The sequence below is a fragment of the Pan paniscus genome, chromosome 8 (assembly GCF_029289425.2).
Source record: "Pan paniscus chromosome 8, NHGRI_mPanPan1-v2.0_pri, whole genome shotgun sequence".
NCBI lineage: Eukaryota > Metazoa > Chordata > Mammalia > Primates > Hominidae > Pan > Pan paniscus.
In genome coordinates, this window is record NC_073257.2 from 20,499,521 (window position 1) to 20,525,751 (window position 26,231).

The 26,231-nt window shown below is 39.4% G+C and overlaps 1 protein-coding gene across 1 annotated transcript in view; it reads left to right on the plus strand.

The window, feature by feature from the left end:
- Positions 1–26,231, plus strand: part of TAF3 (TATA-box binding protein associated factor 3) — a 194,684-nt gene that overhangs the window by 129,652 nt on the left and 38,801 nt on the right. The window contains exon 3 of the mRNA XM_034929915.3: positions 15,023–16,851. Coding sequence (XP_034785806.1) covers positions 15,023–16,851 — 1,829 coding nt within the window. The remainder of the gene's footprint in view (positions 1–15,022; positions 16,852–26,231) is intronic.

The following is a 26,231-nucleotide window of genomic DNA, read 5'->3' on the forward strand; positions in this document are numbered from 1 at the left end:
CCCAGCCTCCCAAGTAGCTGGGTCCACAGATGGGCACCACTGGGCCCTGCTAAATTTTTTTTTCTTTTCTTTTCTTTCCTTTTTTTTTTTTTTTTTTTTTAGGAGACAAGATCTTTCTTGTTGCCCAGGCTGGTCTTGAACTCCCAGCTTCAAGCAGTCCTCCTGCCTCAGCCTCTTAAAGTGTTGGGATTACAGGCATGAACCAGTGCGCGCAGCCTTCATCTGATTTTAAGAATGTTTATTCTGTATATGATGGATGTGATAACTTTCTATTATTACTCATAGATGGATGAACTGTTCTGCTGCTCTCTCTGGTTTCTCATCCAGGCCAGGAAAGAGTTGATTGTAATTTCATAGCATTTTTCTCATAATAATCTTTAAATCCTGAATTGCTTGTTTTGTGGCTTTTGCATATGGATGGTCTCCTAGTGTGTTGGGTGTTTTGACTCACCAAATTTTGAGAGACTAGCAGCAGATTTTACAGGCTGTCTCCTAAATAGGAAGATGTTTGGAGTTGTTGGAATGAGACAGGGATAGATATATAACAACCAAAAGCTTAAATGCTGATCTTTTTCCCTATCAAATTTATCACTGGGTACTGAACTAATGTTTATCTTACCAGTTCAAACTTGAGTCACCCTAAATTTGTTTTTCTTTCGAATCTTGCTTCCTAACAGTCATTGTGTCATTATACTGAGCTTTCTTTATTAAATGGTTCTGTTAAAATCTCCAGGATTATACATGCATAGTTGGGGAAAAGAGGGAAAAAAGCAAGTGTAGGAACAGCTTCCCCAGAGGGACTGACGCGCAGAGGTGCTGGGCGGGTGGGGAGCAAGAGCTGTGCCCGGCTGCTGCCACCGCTGCTGACAGCCGCTCTCGTGTCAACAGTGTCAGGATGATTTCCCATTAATTTTTTATCGACTGCTCTTGATGATCCTGTGAAGTAAGTGGGCTCAGCATCATTGTGTGAGTGTCTGTGCGTGCACAGATGAAGAACCTTGTGCTCACCATCACAGAGAATCAGGAAGGGGCTGGTTCTGTAAATCAGAGTCCACTTGCCCTTTGCTGTTTCCACTGTAACGAAATGCTGCCTTAATAATAAAGCACAGCCGGAAATAAAGAGTGTGCTGCTTAGCACTGTCCCCAGGACAGAGGCCATGTGGCAGGCAAGTCAGCCTCTTCGACAGGATTGTGTACCAGGCCTACTCATGGATGCCTGGGTGTCTTATATACAAGTGGACACAAGAAGGGAGAGAATGGAGCACTTAGGGCAACAGCCAAGCAGGCCCCCACCTGTCCTAGCCTTTCCCTTTGCGTCGCATTATGTAAGTCCTCCCTTCTTTGACACTTGGATTTTAGGATGTCCACTTTCATGTTGCTTTAGTAACTAGAACAATGTCTTCATTTTACATAGAAGGAACACAGTAAGAATTTAATAGTAACTTGAAACAACTGTAAAATTCCGTTGATCCTGAGATATCAGTTGTAAGACACGCCATTCATTTATGTACCACTAAGGTAAAAACAAACAAAACCAAAACATTGCCAATTAGACTGTGAAGCAATTCTTTCTTCTACAAAACATTTTTTTTTAACTGCATAGACCAAATACTTCAAATTTGTTAAATGGTTTGTTGACTGAAACATAGAAGGGTTGCAGTGGCCAGTCATTCTACCAGGAGTAACAGTCAAGTTCACCCATCGGCAGGCAGTGACTGCTGCATCACCACTGCCTGTCCAATAAAGATAGGAAGATACTACTGGTTAGAAAAGATGGCCCAATTTCAGAGATGCACATTTTTGTTTTCACATTTTAGTAAATTAGAATCAATGATACATGGTGAAATCGTTTCTCTCATTTTTCTAATAATAGCACTGCTGGAGAAAGTACTTATTATTAGCCTGTAATGGTTGTTTAACATCAGAAGGCAGATGTGGTTCCCATATCAGTGAAGCTTTGTTGGGGAAACAGACAAGAAATGCACGAACAGTCAAATAGTTATAAATTGCGACTCCTTATTTTGGGGATGTAGAATGACCAGAGAATATGTCTTTGAAAAGACAGTATTACTCTTGAGACTTAAAGGGAGAGAGATAGAGAAATATAGAACGACCCAGAGAAGAGTGTTCCCATGGGAGGGGAGCAGAATATGTGGGCATGAAGACCCTGCGGAGGGAAAGACCTTGGCACCTTCCAGAAGTTCGGAGAATAATTGTTTGTCTTGAGCAGAAAGTTCCTCACATGGCTAGTTCTTAAACTCAAACATGTCCTAATTTGGATTTAGAGAAACGTCTTACCAGATATAGTCATAGTGTTTTAGTTCATGAAGCATATTTATTCTTTTCATGAAATGCCTCTGAGGATGGAATCACTTTCAAGCAAAATCTTTTCTTTTAAGTCAGTAGTCCGTAAAAGTACTGGATGTTGATGAGTGTATATCCATGTAGTTATATACAATTATCCTCATTATGCACAGATTCTGTTTCTCACGATCATTTGAAGACATGCAGAGCAGCAAAAATTCAGTCGCGTGCGTTGCCTGTTCCCAGCTGAGGTCGAGCAAGGCAGCACTCTGCCTTTGGTGTCAGCTCTCGCACTATAAGGAAGTGTGGTTTTCACCATCTCAGTAGTGCCATGTTTTTCTCATTCTGTGCTTTTGTTGGTGATTTTGTGTTTAAAATGGCCCCAAAGCATAGTGCTGAAGTCCTGTCTAGTGGTCCCAGTGCCAGAGGCTGTGATGTGCCTCATAGAGAAAATGCATGTGTTACATAAGCCTCTTCTAGGCATGAGTTACAGTGCTGTGCACTGGGAGTTCAATGTTAATGCATCATTAATATCTTAGATAAGGTGTCTTTAAGCAGAAGCACATGTAAAACAAGGGTATGCATCGATTAGCTGATGAAAATGTTGTGACCAGAGACTTATAGGAACCTAACCCTGTATTTCTCTTAAGAGCAGTGGTTCAGTATTTGTTAGTTCAGTGTTACCATAACTACTGCAAATAACAAGTGACAGTATGTGTACATATGAATACATAGCTAACATGCTGTTGTGTAACAAGCCACCCCCAAACTTTAGCAGCTTAAAACAGCAACCGTTTACTAGCTTACAATTCCATGAGTTTGCATTTTGGGTTGGCTCAGCCATGGGGCTCTTCTGCTGGACGAGGCTGGGATCACCCATACATTTACTGTTGGCTGGTGGTCAGTGGCTTTGCTCCTATGCCTGGTGCTTTGGCTGGGGCTCTGGGCCACACACTTCATCACCCCGCAGGCTAACCTGGGCTCATTCCTGTGGCAGTGGTTGCAGGTTTCCCAAGAGCAGCAGGAAGGCAAGTCCTTAGTGTGCAGCCGCTTTCCATGCCTCTGCTTCTGTCACATTTGCCCATTGGCCAAAGCAAGTCACATGGCCACCCAAAATCATGTCCACCTCTTGATGAGAACAGCTGTAGAAGCCCAGTGGAAAGGCATAGATGCAAGGAGGGGAAGAATATCTGTTCATTTTTACAGTCTGACTCGTACTTCTCATACTAAGTCGTTTACATACAAACTCATTTTTTACATACTTTGTCTTACTGTTACTCAAAAGCCAAAGAGGTAGTACTTTCTGTTAACCCAAACTGGCATTAAGAGGAAACTGAAGTTCAGAAGGATGAAGGAACCACATAGCCAATAATTGGCAGAGGCACATCATACATGTCTCTATGATTGTAGGGTTTTTATTCTGTTTCTACTGTTTCACTTTCTGATAGATAAATGGCTAATTTGCCTAATTTGTCTTATTCCTGGGGTGGGGAAAGGAATTGCAATGAGATTAGTTTCATCCCTACAGAACAATACTATTGTCTGTAAAATAAACTGTATCCTATGCATAGTCTTGCTATTTTAAGTCTAGGAAAATCATGATGATAGTGATGTGTGAATGTGTGGTGTTTGATTATAAATTTGATTTGCACAAAGGGCCTACGTCCTGGATATGGAATCTTAGTTGTAACAGAATTTATCCTGAAAGACTTAAAGGAAGATGATTAAAATATTAGAGATATTGACATTGTCTGAAGAGATCTACTTGTATTTATTTCTTGCAAAAAAAAAATCCACAATATTACCATAGCCAGGCCCTATTATGCTATTGTAATCACAGTTGAACCAAGAAGAGTGATTAACGATAGCAATTTATTGTATCTGAGGAGGAGAGAAAATAGGAGATGTTGTCGTTATCATAAATCATATCATAAATAACCAAAAAGAAGCACTCAGAATGCTTGTGTGGTGTCAGCAGCCAGCCCTTTCAGGCACGTTAGCCCAGGATGTAGCCATAGAAACCCCAAAGTCATATTGTTATCTTAGTCTTGCTGCAGTTATGTGATACAACAGTATTAACATATAGATTAGGCCATTTATAATACTAGGTGTCATTTCAGGTTGGCTTGCTTATATAGCATTTTAGTTTTTTATTGTGCAGAATGTTAGTGAAATAGTGCTTTTTTACAGGTCACTGTGTATCTAGGTATTTATAATGCATCATATTCACTCTACTATTAATTTCTTGTGTTATTGATCGGTTGTAATGTATGAATTGTCATTGCCTAATTGTCTTGTCTTTGCTAGTAATTTCATTTTTTAAGTAAACAGGTTTATTTTAAAAATACATACCCACTTACACATGTTGAGTTGTGTTTTAAGGGTCTAATTTCTGTTACATTATAGACAGGACAATTTTAAAATATTTTATAAGGAGATGTCAATGGAATTTTTTTTTAGCCTCATTTAGTACTAGAAGATATAATGATGAAGTGGATTATGATTGTTTTTGACATCATGCCCTTCTTTTCCTTCCCAGCATCGAGTGCCTGTTTTCCTATTATTTCCTGACTGCCCCAACCTCTTCTCCTCACAGCAGCTTCCCAGCTGGGCCTGACCCTGACCTTCCTGGTAGTAATACCCCGTGTTCTACACTCACCTAATCCTCAACATTCCATCACGTTGTTTCACTTCGGTTCCATTTTCCCAGTCTTCTCACTTCAAAAAGTAGGATAGAGTTGTTCATTTGTTAGTTTCGTGGTCTTAAAAATATTTTCACAGCAACATTTTAAAGATACTGCCTTTACCCAAACACATAAATCAAGTGGTAGAGTTTCAGGAACTGTTGCTTGTTGGTCAGTGAGATATTTAGGGGCAGGAGTAGCTCTGTCCTGCCCTTTAGATCATCCCACACACAGCTAACTACATGTAGAGATGGCCCTAATAATAAAGATCTTCTTCTCTTGGAGGAGGTCAGATGTCAGTATTCACACTTTACAGATGAGAAAACTTAGGTCTTGGGAGGTGAAATGGGCTGTGCTGGGTTGAACTTGGTTCTGTGAACCGATCCCAGGTGTCATTTCAGTTAGGTTCCCTGCCCAGCCAACATTTCCATTCCTGCCTTCATACCCCTTGATGTGGCTCCGTGTGTACCTTGTGCAGATTCCTGCCTACCATGTGAACTGATGGCCATAAAATGTGTTTGATTAAGGACGGCCAATCATGTCTTATTTGTCTTTGTAGTCCTAGTTAACACAGAACTTTCCATAGTGAGATTCAGAGTGCACATCATAGGCAAATGAATGAATTAGTCCTAGTTAACACAGAGCTCTCCATAGTGAGACTCAAGAGTGCACTCCATAGGCGAATGAGTGGATTAGTCCTAGTTAACACAGAGCTCTCCATAGTGAGATTCAGAGTGCACTCCATAGGTGAATGAGTGGATTAGTCCTAGTTAACACAGAGCTCTCCCTAGTGAGATTCAGAGTGCACTCCATAGGTGAATGAGTGGATTAGTCCTAGTTAACACAGAGCTCTCCCTAGTGAGATTCAGAGTGCACTCCATAGGCGAATGAGTGAATTAGTTCTAGTTAACACAGAGCTCTCCCTAGTGAGATTCAGAGTGCACTCCATAGGTGAATGAGTGGATTAGTCCTAGTTAACACAGAGCTCTCCCTAGTGAGATTTAGAGTGCACTCCATAGGTGAATGAATGGATTAGTCCCAGTTAACACAGAGCTCTCCATAGTGAGATTCAGAGTGCACTCCATAGGCGAATGAGTGAATTAGTTCTAGTTAACAAGAGCTCTCCATAGTGAGATTTAGAGTGCACTCCATAGGTGAATGAATGAATTAGTCCCAGTTAACACAGAGCTCTCCATAGTGAGATTCAGAGTGCACTCCATATGTGAATGAATGAATTTTAGTGGCATTGAGTCACTTCAAGGAACTGGTTACAATAAATATACCTAAATTCAGACGAATAGAAAGGTATTTTTTGAAAAAAGTATGCTTTTTTGTTTTTCAGCCTCTCTGCCCCACCTCTCCCATGCTGTCTAAGCATTCATTTAAATGATCCTTTCATTTGCTAGTAAAAGAGGAATCTATTATAAAAACAGTGACATGTATGGACTAATAGGAAAGTTTGTGCATCATTGTAGAAATTAATTTCTACATCTGCATACATTTTTCATTTACAGATTCTGACACAAGATTGTGTATACACTTTTAACCAATCATAAGAAGTCTAGCTTTAAATACGTTTAATTTTTGATGAAATATATGCAGCTAGCATTTTGTTGTTCCTTTGCTTAAAGTTTAAGAATACAAGCATATTTTCTGCTTAGTTGGAGAACATGCCACTGAATTTTAAAGTTGCATGCGTCTGTGTAGTTAGTCAGATAAAAAGCTTCTATGCCATGTGCAAACAATTTCCCTTTATTTCCTAATGTCTATGAACTTTTTAGATTATAGTGTTTCTTTAAAGGCATTTACTATTCTAGTTAAAAAGATATTTTGTTCTAAGTCAATATTTATAGTAGCTTAGAATTAACCTCCCAAACATCCTTTTGGTGTGTTCAGACCTTATTGCCTTGTTCTGTTTTTGTCTGAGAAGTTTAGAAAAGAAGCATGTTTTTCTCATTATTCCTCAGGAGAATGTAGGGAGTGTGGATTATTTGTTTGTGTTATTAATGAAGGAAAATTGAAATGGAGTTTGTGGTGTCCTGCTCCCATCAACATTTGTAAAGCTTTTGAAAGATAGGGATTAATATGGATACATTTTGTTGCTTTTATGTGATTAAAAGGAATTTGACAATTGTTCTGCAGTCACACTCTGATGCTTTTAGGGTAAAGGATCATGATGTCTACAACTTATTCTCAAAGTTTCCCAAAATTATACTATAATTATGTAATTATATTAATAGATGTAGTTATATAATACATATGTTAATTAGTGCATCGGGTTATAGGGTATTCATGAATTCTTTGTAGTATTCTTACAACTTTTCTACGTTTGAAATTATTTCAAATTTAAAAATTAAAAAATAGGCCGGGTGCGGTGTCTCACGCCTGTAATCCCAGCACTTTGGGGGGCCGAGGCAGGCAGATCACGAGGTCAGGAGTTTGAGACCAGCCTGCCAGCATAGTGAAATCTCGTCTCTACTAAAAACACAAAAGTTAGCCAGACATAGTGGCACGTGCCTGTAATCCCAGCTACTCGGGAGGCTGAGGCAGGAGAATCGCTTGACCCCGGGAGGTGGAGGTTGCAGTGAACCGGAATCGTGCCACTGCACTCCAGCCTGGGCAACAGAGTGAGACTCCATCTCAAAAAATAATAATAATTTTAAAATAATTTTACAGTCAAATGTTGACCTGGAACCATTGATTGTTTGAACAAGAAGATATCTTAGAAAGCATCTCTGTCTCCCTATTTTTGTATACATTATGATCAGATACCCAGCTACCAATTAAATATCTGTCTAAAAGTGAGTCTCTAGCTGTGGTGATGAATTTGTGCTGAGTCATTCATGATTTCACATCATTTCCCTTTTTGGACTGGTGAAAAAAGCATACCAGACATGCAAAACATTTGGCAGAATGAGGAGTTCCTTCTTACTGTGGCCATTTCTTATTTGAATTATAGCATTCACATTTTAGTGACTGTGTGAAAAACATGAAAAAATAGGGTTGTTAAGAGGGGACATGAATTTTAGTTAAGATTTTTTTGAAAATAGGTATTACCACACTGTTTTAGGTGTGATTCTTCATGTCTTTAGTTTTTTTTGTTGTTGTTAGTGTCTTTTTTTTACTCGAACTATAGAGGTTATATAATAATTTATGGGATTCTTTGATGAATGACAGTTTCATCAATTATAACACATAATTTTCAATACATTCTCACACATGGGAAAAGCAAATCAAAAGTCATATCACTATCAACTTTAACCAAACTTTAGCACAAGCAGAAAAGGTGACATCACTTTTGGGAATAATCCTTACTATGCCTTTAGGGACATGAGCATTAATACCTATCCAGAACTACCTTTCCTTAGCTAAATACCCATTGTCCTTCAAAGCTTCCCCAACAGCCCTCGATTGCTTTCATGGAGCAATGGGGAGATTAGGGCAGACGGCTGAGGTGAATTCACATCACCCACAGATGCTAACTCTGAATGTGTGCTGCTATTGGTTTTACAGAGATTACGGGGAGGAGAATTGTTTTTTGTTTTTTTAATCTTCTCAAAAGGGTTACAAGGTTAACTTTCCAAGGCATATCTCTATTATTGATGGGTATTATTATTTAGAAGTTTGAATACTTACCTTTAGTGATTAATTTTCAGAATGCTCTCAAGATAAATGGTGTCAAAGAACTGGTCTTGTTGATCAAGGAACTAATGTGCCAAGAAGGTGAACTTGTGTGAAAACTTACAACTAACAATCAATTTTTAAAATTTTTTTTTCAATATTTGTTTCTCACATATGTACAGAAGAGTCCTTTTCTCCCGTTTCAGAACACTAAAATAACAGAAAATGAGTTCTTAGTTCTTTGGAAATAAAAATCTTTGAAATATTTCATATATACACATGCTGTCTGTCTCATGCTCTCTCGAGCGCTCTCTCTCTCTCTCTCTCTCGATGTTGGAACACAGCTATTATTATTATTATGTCTATATTTGTGTTAAAGTAGAAAGGGCCTGTGACCCAAATTTTTTTTTATTTTTGCAATAACATATCAAGATTAGATATCTTGTAATATTAAGCTTATGCTGACAAAATTTGCAGTTTTATAATACACAGGCTTCCACAGATTAGTATAGGAAAATATTTTTAAGACATTTGTAGGATATTTTACAGATTATTAGTAAATGATGATCATTATACACATGCATGCAAAGAATACTTTGTTGCCATTCAATTATTATGAAACTGAAGTTCACCTTTACCAGTGGTAGAGGCTAAACAGTTCAATAGCCATTACACATTTATCTTATTCCAAACACTTAAAACATAGAATTAAAATTATTCATGTAGTAAAAAGATACTCATTATGTGTAACCATCAACCAAGTCTGCATTTGAGCAGGCAGAAGCTAGATCAACTGTATTTATTTGTTTTAATTTTAAAAATTCTAATATTTTTAAAATAAAATATATTCACTCAAGTCGAAAATTTTATACCAGGAGAATGGATTAGCTACCATTGGACATCTCTGCAGCAGTGAAAATAAGTGAACTACAGCTGCCTGCATCAATCTGGGTGAATCTCAGAAACATAATGTTGGGTAAAAATTAAAAAAAAAAAAAGAATATTATAGTATCATACTATTTATGTAAAGTTCGAAAACAAGCAAACTACCTACAAATATGGTAAAACTACAAAGGAAACAGATTGAAGATCAAGATAGTAGTTCCCTGGGGGCTGGGGTAGGAGTGGAGAAAGCAGGGGTGGATGGGAAAGGAGCCACAGGATTGGGAGGGCCCTGCTCATGCTCTTCTGAAGCAGGCGATGGCCTCGCAGGTATTCACTGATTATTATGCTTCATAACTTCCATGCGCGTTACTTATTCCTGCTGGTAGGTATCAGATCATTTCTAATTTTAAAAATTGTTTAAGTATCTTCACACTTTTTCCTTTTCTTATTAAAAGTTTTAGGCTTTTGGCCGGGCACGGTGGCTCACGCCTGTAATCCCAGCACTTTGGGAGGCCGAGGCGGGCGGATCACAAGGTCAGGACATCGAGACCATCCTGGCTAACATGGTAAAACCCCGTCTCTACTAAAAATACACACACACAAAATTAGCCGGGCGTGGTGACGGGCACCTGTAGTCTCAGCTACTTGGAAGGCTGAGGCAGGAGAATGCCGTGAACCCAGGAGGCGGAGCTTGCAGTGAGCCGAGACCGTGCCATTGCACCCTAGCCTGGGTGACAGAACGAGATTCCGTCTCACAAAAAAAAAAAAAAAAAAAAAGTTTCAGGCTTTTTTTTCTGACAAAGTCCTTTGTTCATTTTAATTGATTTTGATGCTGCAATTGAAGCTTTCTTATAAAATCTTAAGTAAATAAGAAAGTGTAAATTAAACAAATAAAAATAAGAAACCTTTGTTGGTTCTAAAAAAAATCTGTTTTAAAACGTTTGTATTTTTAAGTATTCCTAAAACCAACACTTGAAGTGGCTTAGTTTTATAATTCAATTTCTATTCCTTTAAATAACATAAAGGAATGAATACAAGTTTTTGCAGTATTAAGTAACATAAAGGAATGAATATAAATTTTTGCAGTAGGAACTTGAAAAACAAAAGTGAAAATAAACAATAAAAACAAAATAACAAAAACAGAATAAACCTAGCTTGTGGAGTCTTACTTTAAATCAAGCTTAATGTTAATTTTTTTTTACTGAAACACAAACAACCATCATTAATTTTTGATACCGTTATGAGTTATTTGAGCTCTAAATTCAAAGTAAACCAATATATTTTCTAAAGTAGTTGTATGAAACCATCCCAGTTTTCCTAGCCAAGCCTCACATTCTTCCTTCCTTCAAAGGCCTATCTTGTAGCCATTTTGCCAGTTCTAATCTGATAGAATTGCACATTAGTAAAATAATATATCTTACTCTACAGAAAAATCCAAATTTTCAAGTTATTCTAACTATAAAGCAGACCTTACATCCATAAGACTTGAAACTGTCTTACTAGTAGTCCTGGGTATCCCCTGTAGTCCCTTTCTAGGGAATGCTTGGAGTAGAGCAGTTTCCCTCTGGTCTCCCAGTATCCCTGAGGCCTTCCCTGGAGAACACACACTGTTAGAGCTGAGCTATATCCAGATTAGTCCCCAGAGTTAGAAGAGCAGGATGCACCATAACATACTCTAAAGACCCGTTATCCTGCCTAAGCCAAACCTTTATCGTTCTGCTTTGGCATCATTGGGATTTATGAACCTCTGTGGAGTAGGAGGAGGTTCTTTAAAATTTAGAAATGTAATGTTAATAAGTGAATGTTCATTCACTTTCAGAATACCCCAAAGCTGTCTTCTTTCTGATTTTCTCATGTTTATCTGTTGGCAGTTGAGCAGATCTGAAGTCCGCCTTGTCATTCTGATAGTAAAAGCGAGGGAGGGAGGGAAAAGTTTAGATGAGCTGAATGTGGTAGGTCTAGGACAGGGGTCAGCAAACTTTTTTTGTAAAGAGCTGGATAGTAAATATTCTAGGCTTTCTTTGTTGCATGTATAACTGGAACACAGTAGACCCCAAAGGGAGTACGTGGTTATTTCTAGTTGCTAAGAGAAGGCATTACAGAAGAGGTAATACTTGAGAGCCTTAGAAGTCGCCAACATGTTAGGAAGGAAAAGACATTTCAGGCACGGGGAATCGCATGTGCAGAGGTACAGGAGTGTGACCACATATTTGGGGATTGCAGATAAGTTAGCATGGCTGGAATGGGTAGAGCATGCAGGGGCTCACTGTGAATGATGAGGTTACTTCCCTAGCTTAGAGGGAGCACCTTGTCAGTCATACTGGAGAAATTGGATTTTTATATTTTATTTTTTCCTCCAATTTCCCAGATGGAGAGGATTTTTGTATTTTAGAATAGTGATTTTCAAACATGTTTTAGCCTCACAACAAAAGCTTTTGTGGAAGCTCTGCATGTAAAATAGATAACCCCAGGCATAACTCTTCCGTGTAATAAAGAACAGCCGTCTCTACTGTGCAGTAGCCTCAGAAGGGGTTCTACAAACCCTCAATTTCCAAGGGATGCCTTTTACAAACTGCTTCTGAAGGAAGCAATGAAAGGTTTTTAAGATGAGGAACCAGACGCTCAGATTTGCGTGTTCGGAAGATCACCGTAAGACAACGTGAGAGATGGTTCTGTGAAAGCTGCACTGGAGGCCGAGACTAGGTAGAAGGTCCTTGCAGCCATACAGAGAAGAGGTGCTGAACATTGAAATTAACAAGACAGAAGCAGGGGGAAAGCACATGAAAGCAAACAGAGTTGAAAACTTGTGCTGTCAATTCAGATCTGGCGGAGAAGATGGGAGAGAATCTAGAATGACCCCAGGTTCCTGACTTGGGACCTGGTGGGTGATGCCATCATTATCGCGAATCGGTAGCATAATTGATGAGGTTGTGATGTTCTTTATGATTTACTAAGTACTTTCCCATGCATCATCTCACGCGTTCTCCATCTGTGCATCCTTCATGCTTTTGCAGCATGGCTTCTGCTGTTGGCCTCATCCTCGTTGACCTCTTAAGCATTTGGCTTTGTTCACCTGCCTTCTGCATAAAACTCTTGCTCCCTTGATCTCTTTGACATCTGACCCTCCATGTATTTCTTTAGTTCTTCTTCCTCTTCTTTTTATATATAGGTATTCCTCAAAATACCTGAACCCGTTTCCTCTTGTTTCTTCCTTGTTCATATCATCCATCATGGTGACTTTAGTTATCTCAACAACACTCTTTCTCTCATGCACTCTGTCCTGTTTTCTGATCATCTGTATTATATTTCAGCTGCCGAGTAGGCATTGCAGACTAAATGTTCATCAAACTCTGTGTCTAGGGATTGAGCTAATAATCATTGTCCTTTTCTATTTCCTTATTTCCTGTTTCTGTTCATCACTACATTTATCACTCACCAAGGCTCAAAGCTTTCTTTCCCTTTTTTTTTTCTTTAAAAATAGGGTCTTGCTCTGTCGCCCAGGCTGGAGTGCAGTGGCGCAATCATGGCTCATTGCAGCCTCAACCTTCTGGGCTCAGATGACCCTTGCACCTCAGTCTCCCAGGTAGCTGGGACTACAGGCACGCACCACAACACCCAGCTAATCTTTGTATTTTTTGGTAAAGATGGGGTCTCACTATGTTGCCCAGGCTGGTTTCAAACTCCTGGGCTCAGGTAATCCTACTCCCTCGGCCTCCCAAGATGTTGGCATTACAGGCATGAGCCACCATGCCTGACCAGGCTCAAAGCTTTGAAATTGTGTTTGAGTCCTTGCTCAAGTCTTATACCCTAATCATTTATCAGATTCTATCCATTCTATCCTCAGAATATCCTTCACCTCTGCTGCTTCCTGATCGTTTCCACTGTTCTAGCTCTGACCCTTACGGCCTCTCACATCACTTCAGTAACCCATGTTATTGCTCTCCTTCAGTACACATCACCTCCCACCTGCATCCATCCTGCGTGTTCCTGCCAGTGTGACTTTTCCCAACACATACCCCACACGTTTTTCTCTGTTGTCTAAAATCCTTCTAGGTCCAAACTACCAGTAGAATAAAGATTATGTTTCTTTTTCTGGAATTCAAAAGTCCTAGGATCTGGATGCAACTTTACTAAACCTGCTTCCTACTGCTCCCCACCTGGCACTCTACTTTCCAGACAAATAATTTTCTGTTTCTCTTATACTCCCCGTGTTTCACCTTCATCTCTTTGTCATCTGATCCTTTGTCCTGGACTTCACCACTTCCAGTCTCCAACTATCCCAAACGCTGCATAATTAATCAAGCCTCCTCCGCATGCTTGACCTTGCTGAGATCTGTCTCTCCTTTGACCTGCTGTAGCACTTTATCTGTCTGTGGCACTGATCACTTTCTGTGGGCTAGACTTATCCGTTATTGCTGCACTAAACTGTGAGCTCTTTTAGTTATGATTTATTTCTGATTTATTTCAGTGGCTCTTTTAGACTTTATCGTTGTGCACTATATGCTTAGTTAAAATGTGTTGGGAGAAATAATCTGATCTTAGAAAAACTCAGCCAAGTAGGCAGGGCAAGTAACATCGGCTCCTTTTTGAAGGATTAGGAAACAGGCTCAGAGAGGTTGAGAGAGTCCCTAAGGCTGGTTGCTCTCTAGTGCCGTAACTCTAGCCGAAAAACCATTTGTCAAGTGCCTAAACCAAGTGTATTTCATTGCACCATACTCCCTCTCCAAGTGGCTCACATCAAGCAAGCAAAATAGAAGACATAAGTAGTATATGAATTTGTTATAAAAGTCCTAAAAATACCTTTCTGTCATTCCTGATAATAATAATAATCCATACTAAGTCCTATAATAATCCATCTCTTGATTTTTTAGAGGGTGTGTGGGTGCGCACGTGTGCTTCTATGTGCATGAGAGAGAGATAGAGAAAGATAGCGTTTACTGGTTAGGAAAATAATTAATTCAGGAAACAACAGAAGGCCAACTGGAAATACCGAGCAATTTCCAGATCCTGAGGTTAGGGCCAGACCATGTGAAAGGACAATGATCAATTTGTACATCTGCTGTTACTGACTGCCATTCTTTTAAGAATGATGGCACACATGTTTGGAAGATCCTTGAAAACTAACTTACTTTTTAAACACTGTCAATAATTTCCTTTTTTTTTTTAGAAATCATGTTTGCGCCCCATGTTCTCACTCATAAGTGGGAGTTGAACAATGAGAACACATGGACACAGAGGGAGGGGAACATCACACACCGGCGCCTGTTGGGAGGTCGGGGGCTGGGGGAGGGATAGCATTAGGAGAAATACCTAATGTAAATGATGAATTGATGGGTGCAGCAAATTAACAGGGCACATGTATACCTGTGTAACAAACCTGCATGTTGTGCCCATGTACCCTAGAACTTAAAGTATAATAATAAAAAAGAAAGAAAAAGAAATCATGTTTGAAACATTGTTTTTATTTCTTAGGTTTTGTTACATTCCAATAATATTTATTTTTTTCTTCCTTTTTCTTCCTTTACCAGAAGAAGAAGAAGAGCAGGTGCCCACTGATGGAGGCACATCAGCAGAAGCCATGCAGGTTCCCTTGGAAGAGGATGATGAATTGGAGGAGGAAGAAATTATCAATGATGAGAATTTCCTGGGCAAGAGACCACTGGATAGTCCTGAAGCTGAAGAACTGCCAGCCATGAAGCGGCCTCGGCTATTAAGCACTAAAGGGGACACGCTAGATGTTGTGTTATTGGAAGCTCGAGAGCCACTCAGCTCAATAAATACTCAAAAGATCCCACCAATGCTTTCTCCAGTCCATGTACAGGACAGTACAGACTTGGCACCTCCCTCACCCGAGCCGCCAATGTTGGCTCCAGTTGCAAAATCACAAATGCCAACTGCAAAACCATTAGAAACAAAGTCATTTACACCTAAAACAAAGACTAAAACTAGCTCTCCAGGACAGAAGACTAAATCACCTAAAACCGCCCAGTCACCAGCAATGGTCGGAAGTCCTATTCGATCACCAAAAACTGTATCCAAAGAAAAGAAATCACCTGGACGTTCCAAGAGCCCCAAGAGTCCCAAGAGCCCCAAGGTCACGACTCACATTCCCCAAACACCTGTGAGACCTGAAACGCCCAACAGGACTCCTTCAGCTACACTCAGTGAAAAAATCAGTAAAGAGACTATCCAGGTAAAACAAATACAGACACCCCCTGATGCTGGGAAACTGAACAGTGAGAATCAGCCGAAAAAGGCTGTGGTAGCAGATAAAACGATTGAGGCCTCTATCGATGCTGTGATTGCACGAGCCTGTGCTGAGCGAGAGCCAGATCCTTTCGAATTTTCTTCTGGATCGGAATCTGAAGGAGACATTTTTACTAGCCCTAAGAGAATTTCAGGCCCGGAGTGTACTACTCCCAAAGCTTCCACTTCCGCGAACAATTTCACAAAGTCAGGATCCACTCCTCTGCCTCTTTCCGGTGGAACCTCAAGTTCCGATAACTCATGGACAATGGATGCCTCCATTGATGAGGTTGTACGTAAAGCAAAACTGGGAACACCTTCAAATATGCCCCCCAACTTTCCTTATATCTCTTCTCCGTCAGTGTCTCCTCCCACTCCCGAACCTCTCCACAAGGTGTATGAGGAGAAAACCAAGCTGCCTTCCTCCGTGGAGGTAAAGAAGAAGTTGAAAAAGGAACTAAAGACTAAAATGAAAAAGAAAGAAAAGCAGAGAGATAGGGAGAGGGAAAAAGACAAGAACAAGGACAAAAGTAAGGAGAAGGATAAAGTGAAAGAGAAAGAGAAAGACAAGGAAGCTGGCAGGGAAACAAAGTATCCCTGGAAGGAATTTCTTAAAGAGGAAGAGGCAGATCCCTACAAGTTTAAAATCAAAGAATTTGAAGATGTTGATCCCAAAGTGAAATTGAAAGATGGACTTGTGAGGAAGGAGAAAGAGAAGCATAAAGATAAGAAGAAAGATAGAGAGAAAGGCAAGAAAGATAAAGATAAGAGAGAGAAAGAAAAAGTGAAAGATAAAGGCAGAGAAGATAAGATGAAAGCCCCAGCACCCCCACTGGTGTTGCCCCCAAAAGAGTTGGCCCTGCCCTTGTTCAGCCCTGCCACAGCCTCCAGGGTCCCGGCCATGCTGCCATCTTTGTTGCCAGTGCTTCCGGAAAAACTGTTTGAGGAGAAAGAGAAGCCGAAGGAGAAAGAAAAGAAAAAGGACAAAAAGGAGAAGAAGAAAAAGAAGGAGAAAGAGAAGGAGAAGGAGAAGAAGGAGAAGGAAAGAGAGAAAGAGAAGAGAGAGCGAGAGAAGAGAGAAAAAGAGAAGGAGAAACACAAGCATGAAAAAGTAAGCAGTTTCTCATTTTTGGCCCTATCTGAACAGAGTCCTAGTGAGAAACACAGGTAAACAAAGCCCACAATTATATCTGTATTCTGGGTGTAAATCACCCATCACTTAAGTGGAAATATGTTTATAATGAGGTTACAAAATTTGATTTTAATTCTAAAACCCATAAACCTGTAATCAAGCCCTCAACACACTAGCAGATGTTAAAAATTCATAGCCTAAGAGGCATCTAATCACAGACTATAAACTCTCTATTGGCTATAGTGATCTCTGGCAGCTTAAAAAAAACAAATCTGGGTTCTTAAATTGTGAATAATATTTATGTGAATTATCAAGTGTACTGCATTATATTTTGCACCCATATATTGAGAAAGGCAGCATCCATGTTTCTAAAAGCATGCAAAACCACGGCACTATTTTAAGAGGACAGCAAGGCCCGTGGAAGGACCACTGCCTTGGTTTTCTTTTTGGTGAGCCATTTTGGCATGTGTTTAGGATTATGCCTGTCTACACAACTTTCCGTAGCATCTTTTATTCCTTCCGTTTTCTGCTTTAATAAGATAAGGGCACATTTCTGAGTATCTAGGCTGATCTGGCAGCCTGGTGAGTGGGCAGAAAGTAATCCCACATGGCAGAAATGTTTGACCATCTCAGTAAGTCAGACTTCATTTCATAGCATACAGCCCGACAAACTGATAGAAACCCTGCAGTTTTGTAGGCATTGGGGCCTCAGTCCTCAGGCTGTGACCTCTGCTTACCCAGCTTTGCTTTTCAGTCTGTGGTTTCTTGGATTACAGCAGCCGGCTGGGTTATTTGAAAATTTCTCATAAACTTTCCGAAAAAGTATCTCTTCATAGTGCCACCCCAGAGCTCCTGATGATCCTTTCCCTGCCCTCTAAAAGTTATCTTCTTTGAGCTTGGCCACAAAATAATACCCAGTAATTTTGTTCATATGATAAAATTTGATGTATTTGACCTGCAGCATATATATTACCAATAAATTCGGAGTATTTTTAACTTCAAACTTACCTAGAAAAATGAGTGTAGTTGACAGCAGTAATGGCAACTCCCATTTTTCGCCTACCTTGATTCGTTCTTTGTTCTCTTTGGCTATCCTAAAATATAAAAAAGTGAAATGGGAATTCTGATATCAATAACTGAACATTGACAAGTTAACAAGACACAGAAATCCAACTCTTATTTCCATTTTAAAAATCATTTTATTATATTATTATGTAATTTCTATATAGTAGTTGTCAGGTTTTAAAGCAGATCCATACACCTTGTTTTCTCCTCCTAACACACCTGTGACATAGGTCCAGCAGGTATTATCATCGATATTTATGGAAGAGAAACTGAGCCTGAGAGAGTGACTTGTCCAAGATCAGGATGACACAGCTAGCAAGAGCCAGGTCAGTTACACTGCAGAGAGACTTCACATGGTGAGGTGTTTGTTGTTAGAGATATTGCCTGACAGCGGTTAGTCATTTATCCCTTGTGTACCTAGTAACTTGGCAGCTGAGCCCTCAGTAAATCAAACAGGGGACTGTTCCTGTCACCACCATCTTCACTTTGGAAAGTCAGTGGAGTTGTTTCAACAGCCATTATGAATTTGAGTGAAGCCATCAGATTAGGTTTGTAACAGCAGTCCCATGCCTTTCTACAGCATCTACCTGACTTTAGGGAAGAAAAGTCCCCCAGACCACCTTGGTGGAAGGCAAAGGCTCAGTCCCTCGAAGCACAGAGTCCACCTGAGAGAAAGATACACGTTCTTGGATCAGTTTTGATGGGCTGTGGAGCAGGTACATGGCAAAAGATAAAAATGTAGAAAATTCAGCTATCTTATAAGACCTTTATAAATAATAAATAGTAATGTCTATAGAGTTAGACCTGAGTTCAGATCCTGACTTTTGTAAAATGGGTAAGTCATTTATATAAGGATTAAATGAGAACATACAAGGTGTGCTTAGTACCGTATCTGACGCATAAATGTCAGTAGATGGAGAGGGTGTTCCATTCTGTATCAAACTATAAAATGTAGGAACCTGGAGATTGCTGCTCCATTGGACCGTATCAGCTAGCCTGTGTTAATATGAGCAGGTCAGCTATTCATAGGTTTTAAAAATTATTCTACTTCCTTGGCATTCTTTGGAATATTAGCCCTTGATACAAATAGGAAAGGATAAAGGTTAGGACAACCCAGGGAAATGCCATTGATAAGGAGTAGAAATTGGGATAGTAACATAAATGTTAAGACTTCCCTTTCTTCAACCCCGTTTAAATCCCCCAAGCACCACGGCATAGGAGTAAACAAAAATACACCTGAAATGCGGTTCCATATGGTCCAAGAATTTTCCTACAGATCTACAGAAGTAAGGCACCAAAGGTTAAACTAAAGTGAGACATATCTGCTCACTTTATGTGAGCAGCTTTATGTAAGGCACCAAAGGTTAAACTAAAGTGAGACATATCTAAGCTGCCCCAAGAAAATGTTTTCGGCCAAAAGAATGAAGGCCACAATCTCATTTTCCCTTCTCATCATCCTGACCAAGAGCAACTCTCCCAGACACTGACCCAGATCGGCAAGCAAGAGCATTTGTTTAAATTTTTCAATCTCCACATTTATTTTACCTGCTTATAAAGCTGATACCAAGAACCAATAAAGATGTGATTAATTAAAACGGAATTTGCATGGTAGGTAGAAGGAGCTTTGGGCTTTGGAATCCAGCAGACCTGGAATAAGATCCAGGACAAGTTTTTTAGCTTCTTTAATCCTTAAGTATTTCATCTTTAGAGATAATGATAAGAACACTAAAAACAGCAAAACAGTAATAGTTAACACTGAGTAATTACTATGTGCCAAACACCATGCTAAGCACTTTAATTCCTTACCACAACCCTCTAAGATAGATGCTGTAATTATTATCACTTTAAGATGAGAAACTAAGGCTTAGAGAGATTAATAGACTTGCCCAAGATCACACATCTAGTAAGTGATTGAACAGGAGCCAAAATTTCAATCCAGGCTGTCAGATGCTATAATTTATGGTCCTCACTACCACACTTTTCTATATTATGTTAAAATGGGATAAGTGAAATCATTTGGTTGGTAACTCACCATAAGAAGCTCAAATTGTTTTTCTATTAGTGATGGTAAATCCAGAGAGTGGTGAGTTGTGCAAGCTTTTAGTTCCCCTTTGTGGGCAGTCAGACACCTAGTCAGGGTTGGGACTCTAGACTGTCACTTATTTAAAATAGAACCACATTAACTTTTTATAAAACACATGTTAATGGCCAGGTGCAGTGGCTCATGCTCCCAATACTTTAGGAGGCTAAGGCAGGAGGATTACTTGAGGCCAGGAATTTGAGACCAGCCCAGGCAACGTAGTGAGACTGTCTCTCCAGAAAAAACAAACAAACAAACAAACAAAGAAAAACCTATTTTTTAAATTAACTAGGCATGGTGTTGCACATCTGGAGTCCCAGCTGCTTGGGAGGCTAAGGCGGGAGGATAGCACCACTGCACTTCAGCTTGGGCAACAGAGTGAGACCCTGTCTTAAAAAAGAAAAGACATGTTAAGAGCACTTATATTATCCAATTGCAGTCACAGCCATAATAGTTGTAGCAGTGATAAATTTAACAATACATTTCAGAACAGTTTAAAATTGCTATTAATACTGTCACATTTGGGATTAAGTAAAATTTTTAAAAATGTTTTATTAAAATTTTTGTTTCTGTGTGGGTTGGTGTATATATTGCATGGATCTTTGGGGTTTAGATGAGTATACAGGATTACTTTAATTACAATTCCCTCTTGTTCTTTTAAGTGATTTTTGGAGGGAGGATCATTTTGAAAAAATAAATGCATTTTTAAATTTATGTTAGTGGAACTGGATGGTTATACCTATATTCTTAAATAGAAGGTAAGCCAAAATCCATCTGTCAAAGTGGGGAATCTGTTTTTGCACTCGAATATGATCTGGAAAGGCACAGTAGAGTTTCACCCCAAAAATGCTGACATCACCCACCATCTGTAGATAAGTAAGTCCAGTGCTGGCTGAGGGAGCATGGCTTTGGCAGCCACACTGACCGGGGTAGAAATTCCAGCTCTGCCACTTACTCGTTATTCACCAACCTCTCATCCTCGCAGACCCTCTGCTTCCTTCCTCCGTCTCCTTCCTCCCATTCAAAACTAGTAAGAGACAGCAGCATTCTAAAGTTTAACTTATCTCTGCTTAAAAACAGTAGTTTCATACCTTCTCGAAGAATATTCTGGCTTCAGAGGCTTTCTCTTCTGCCTTCTCTTAGAAAACAATAAATGAAGAGCAGTTTGTGTCATTTAATTAAGATGAGTAGAAGACTACAACAGTTCCTGAATTTTCATACACATATCCAATAGTGTTGATGATCAACCCCTGCATAATTGGGAGTTGTCGACAATGGAAAGCCCATAAATTCTAGAAAGGATTCTCAACATTTTTTATCCTGTTGATTGAGGAATTGTTTTATTTGAACTTTGGCTACTGAATAAACTAACTCGATAGTAAATGATGTTAGCATCTACCACCTCTTGAGTGCCTACAGGTTCCAGGCCTTGCCAGAATTCAATGATTTAATTCTCCCAACAGCTCTGAGGGTTTGGTATAGTGGTTCCTGTTTTACAGTTGAGAAAACTGCACAGAAAGGTCGAGTACCTTGCTGCAGCCAGTGAGGGGAGGGGGCCCAGGCCTGTCTGCCTGGGCCCAGGCCTGTGTTCTTTACTGCCCAGAATGGCCTTCTCAGCCACTTACCTCAGTCTGCTTTGGTGACCTAAGTGACAAATGCAAATGAGGGGGATAGGAATGGTTTGATGCTTGATGGCAAGGGCACATCATGATTTTATAAATTGTTAGTTCCTGGAGATACCTTAGAGAGCACCTGTTGAACTGCCATATTTTAAAGAGCAGGAAAGGGATATCCTTTACACTTTGATGACTTTAGCAATCAGAACAATTAAAAATTTTAATGTTTCTTTATCCCCAAGTCCTGTAGGATTTGCCCCCAAATAATCTTTTATTAAATTTAAATGGTTTGTTCTTTAGAGAATGATAAATCATCTTATTGGTTTGTGCCTTTAAGGAAGGGTTTTCATCCTTTTCCCCTGTTGTTTAAAGTAATGTAGTCTCATTCCAAGTCTTTTCTCATCAGCTATTGTAATTAATTCGTGAAATGAAGGGTTTTTTTTTGTAAATAAACCCAATAAAGGGGAGGGAAATATTTCCTTCCTGTTTCTCATAACTGTATGTTCCAAGAGAAAACAAGAAACTTCATGTTTAAATGAGTGTATTTAAATTTGTAGTTTACCCAAGGCCAGCTCCCAGCCTTTCTGACTCTACACTCTGAGCACAGAGGGGAAAGCTCATATTCTGTCTCAGCTGTCTACATGGGGTGGCACTTGTTATACTTAACCACAACTGCACATCTTCTGACTCTCTGTTTAATATTTTAAATAGTTATCAGAGTTTACTTAGACTGTGTTTCTAAATGGAAATAATGTAAAGACCTTAATTGCTGAGAAATACAAGATGGTTACAGCCATAGTTCAGCATCCAAATGTTAGGTTATTCTGTTGAGCTTTTATCAGTACTATTTGTGAGTTTTTTTTCTAACATACCGGCATAGATGGGAATCTGAACTAGCGCTTGCTAAATTTGCTGCTACCCTAGCTAGTATACATATATGGTGTTTTTTTTTTAATGAAAGGAGTTTAACATTAAAAGAATAAAAAAATAAAAAACCTTGGACAGATTATATTGACAAAGCTGCCCATTACCTTTGCAGAAAGTCCCTGTCAAAAGATAAACTTTAAAGCTGGAATGCATGAAAGAGTTCCAAGATAGAATTTAAATTTGAACTGATTCTTTATAGATAAGCTTTTTAAAAATCCACCTCTTTGCTTCAAGTCAGGATTTTAAAAATAAATTTCCCCTTTAAATCTCTTGAGCGATTTTCATTTTTTGCAAGGCCGCACTGCTGGTGTCCTGGAAAAATGGAGAGTTAGAGCTTTATCAGTTGGTGCCCTGAGGTATGTGGCGAAGAAGCTAAATCCTTGAAGATTAACAAAAAAAATGCAGCACATGGCAATAAGGGGCTTATATGACTACTAGTATTAGTTCAGGTGAAAGAAGTATTGCTTCTACATAAAACTGGACAAATCCACTGACAATGTATTTTTAGTTAGCTACAAAGGAGTCTTATATTGCTGGACTTTACCTCTTTGGTGAATTGGGAAGCTTAGTAATCCACTGTAAATGCTCTTCTGTGTGCCCCAATTCTCAGCATTACTCCAAAGTGCTGTTCTTTCATTTTAACCCTTAAAAGCTCATCGTGGCCCCAGATTTTGGCTTGATGCCATTAAAAGATGGCATTAGTCATGTCGTCTAAGTGATTGAAGTCATCCTTTTGTTTGTTGTTTTTGGTAAGTGCATGTGAGAAATTATTTTATGATTGTAGGAAATGCCTCTGTTTTTATTTTGGTGAGCACACAGATAAAGTTGATGGAAACAAAAATCTGGGAAGAAATTTTAATTTCGAAATTGTACTTTCTGTATGTGTATTATTAGCATCCTCATTAATCTTTTTCTACAATCCCTTGAATTTTCTCAAGTTAAATCTAATTTAACTTGTTTTTAGGAATGAAATAAAAGTATTTAAGTAGTTTTTAGATATATCCTGGTTTGCCTGGGACAATCCCAGTTATGTGGTATAATTAATAGCTCCCTCTTTTCCTGTCAGAGGCATCTGTGTTTAGATGATACAACCACTGTAATTACAGATGAAACTTTGAGCCGAGATAGCAGGTTGTGAATCATTCATTAATTCAACCAGTTGACTGAATACCTGTTGCCTTCCGGGCACATTTATACCATTTTAAATCTCACTTACGTGTTTCCACTTTTGTTTACTTAACTTTTACATATTGTATTATTTAGGAGTTTTTTATGGTAGATAATAAACAGACCATTTCTTGATTCCTTTGTCCTGCCAAGCCATTTAAGACAGCTTTGAAAACCCAGCTAGTTTAGTTGAGTGAAGGTGGGGCCAAGGTTAATGTCAGTTTCCATATAAACTAGTTAGCCTCCCATGGAGAACAAAATTTACAACTAACCCCAGCCATCTCACAAATATTTATCATAAGAGATATTGACAAATAAAGTGAATAGCTCCATGTAAGCCATCAATATTACCAGAAAAAGAACTCACAATGTGCGTCAGAGAGTTAAGGAGCAGTAGGGTGAACAGGGGATGAATTTGGTGTCAGGAGACCTGGATTTAGGCCATTTACTTACTAACTTTGTAACTCTAGGTAAAGCACTTACTCCTTCTGAGCTCTTACGTGGGAATAACACCATCCACACCTACCCTATAGAGTTGTGAAGATAGAGTTGAATAATGTAAATAGGACACAGTTCACCAAGTGCTATACAAGTGTAAGTTATCATTATTGGGTGTTACGGTAATAAAAATGGGCCAAACACACAACTCAATAATAGTAGAGCAGAATTTTTTTAAAGGTAGGTCAAACAGCTTTATTTTAAAATCGAGCTTGAGAAAAGGTTATTGGAATGCGTACATGCTAGTGTTGTCAGTTGAAGAAATAAGAAATATCACTTCTAATACCTCATCACTGATGACTATGTAACCCTAAAATGGTTAGAGTTGAAGAATATAAGAACTTCATATAATTTTTCATTCTCTGAATCAAAAAGACTGCATTCCGTCTCAGTTTTGCTATTTGTGTGACCTCAGAACAGAAAAGGAAAACAAAATGGAAAAGAAAGGAAAAATGGTTTCTCCATATATGATCAGTTTACCTGTAAAATGAAACCCACATTATCTACCCTACATGTTTGTTTTTTAAAAACCTTAATGAGCACATTGGGAATATAACCAAGCACAATGCCTGGCAAATTATAGGTAGCTTGTAAATGTTTGTTTATTTTTGTTATATTTGTTTATTCTTCCACAGATAACACAGAAAGATGAGGAAGTCTTAAATAGTTCATAAGACTGGACCATTTGTTTTCAGATTTGTTTAGATATAAAACTCTTCATTTAAAAAATATATTGGAGACAGCCAGGCACGGTGGCTCACGCCTGTTATCCCAGCACTTTGGGAGGCTGAGGCAGGCAGATCACGAGATCAGGAGTTTGAGACCACCCTAGCCAGCATGGTGAAACCCTGTCTCTAATACAAATACAAAAAGTAGCCGGGCATGGTGGCATGCACCTGTAATCCCAGCTACTCGGGAGGCTGAGGCAGGAGAATCACTTAAACCCAGGAGGTGTAGGTTGTGGTGAGCCAAGATCGTGCCACTGATCTCCAGCCTGGGCGACAGAGTGAGATTCCTTCTCACACACACACACACACACACACACACACACACACGAGACTTGAATGCTAACTAGTTATGCATGGGTCTTGCTCCACCCGCCACCCATCCCCCTCATGACCCTTGACCCTGGACCATACTGTCTGCAGGACCAGGTAAATGAAGGAGACATCAGCCAAGAGTGAGGTTGGCTAGGGGGAAGGGGCGGTTTGTGGGCAAGTTGATAAGTTAAGATTTCAGTGTGATGAGATGAAATACTTATAGGTTATTTAGTTGAAAATGTTGAATAGACATCTTCATATTTTGGCCTTAGTGTCAATCAGTGCTAATCCAGACCAAAATTTTGAAGACATATTTTAAAGTTACTTTTGAAACTGTGGGCAGGGATGAGATCACTAAAGAAACTGTAGCATGACAAGAGGAGAGGGCCAAGTAAGGTTGGGTGAAAGAAGAGGAGTTTGTAAAGGAGAAGGAAGGAGCATGAGAAGACCTATAATGGGAAAACTGGGACATGAGGACATTGGCAAGGGTTGAGGAATGAAGAAGAAGTGAGAAAACAGACAATGAAGTGAAAATTGAAATGTGTGAGAAATTGTTAGCTAGAGGTTGAAGAGAAGTTAAGAAAATGTTTGAGATGGAGTGGAGCACATTTAAAAGTGAGATGAAGGCTGGGCACAGTGGCTCACACCTGTAATCCCAGCACTTTGGGAGGTCGAAGCGGGCGGATCACGAGGTCAGGAGATCGAGACCATCCTGGTCAACACGGTGAAACCCTGTCTCTACTAAAAATACAAAAATTAGCCAGGCATGGTGGCAGCTGCCTGTAATCCCAGCTACTCTGGAGGCTGAGGCAGGAGAATCTCTTGAACCTGGGAGTTGGAGGTTGCGGTGAGCCAAGATTCCCACTGCACTCCAGCCTGGCAACAGAACAAGACTCTGTCTCAAAAAAAAAAAAAAAAAGAGTGAGATGAAAATAATTCGTGGAATGGAGAGACTGAAGATACAGT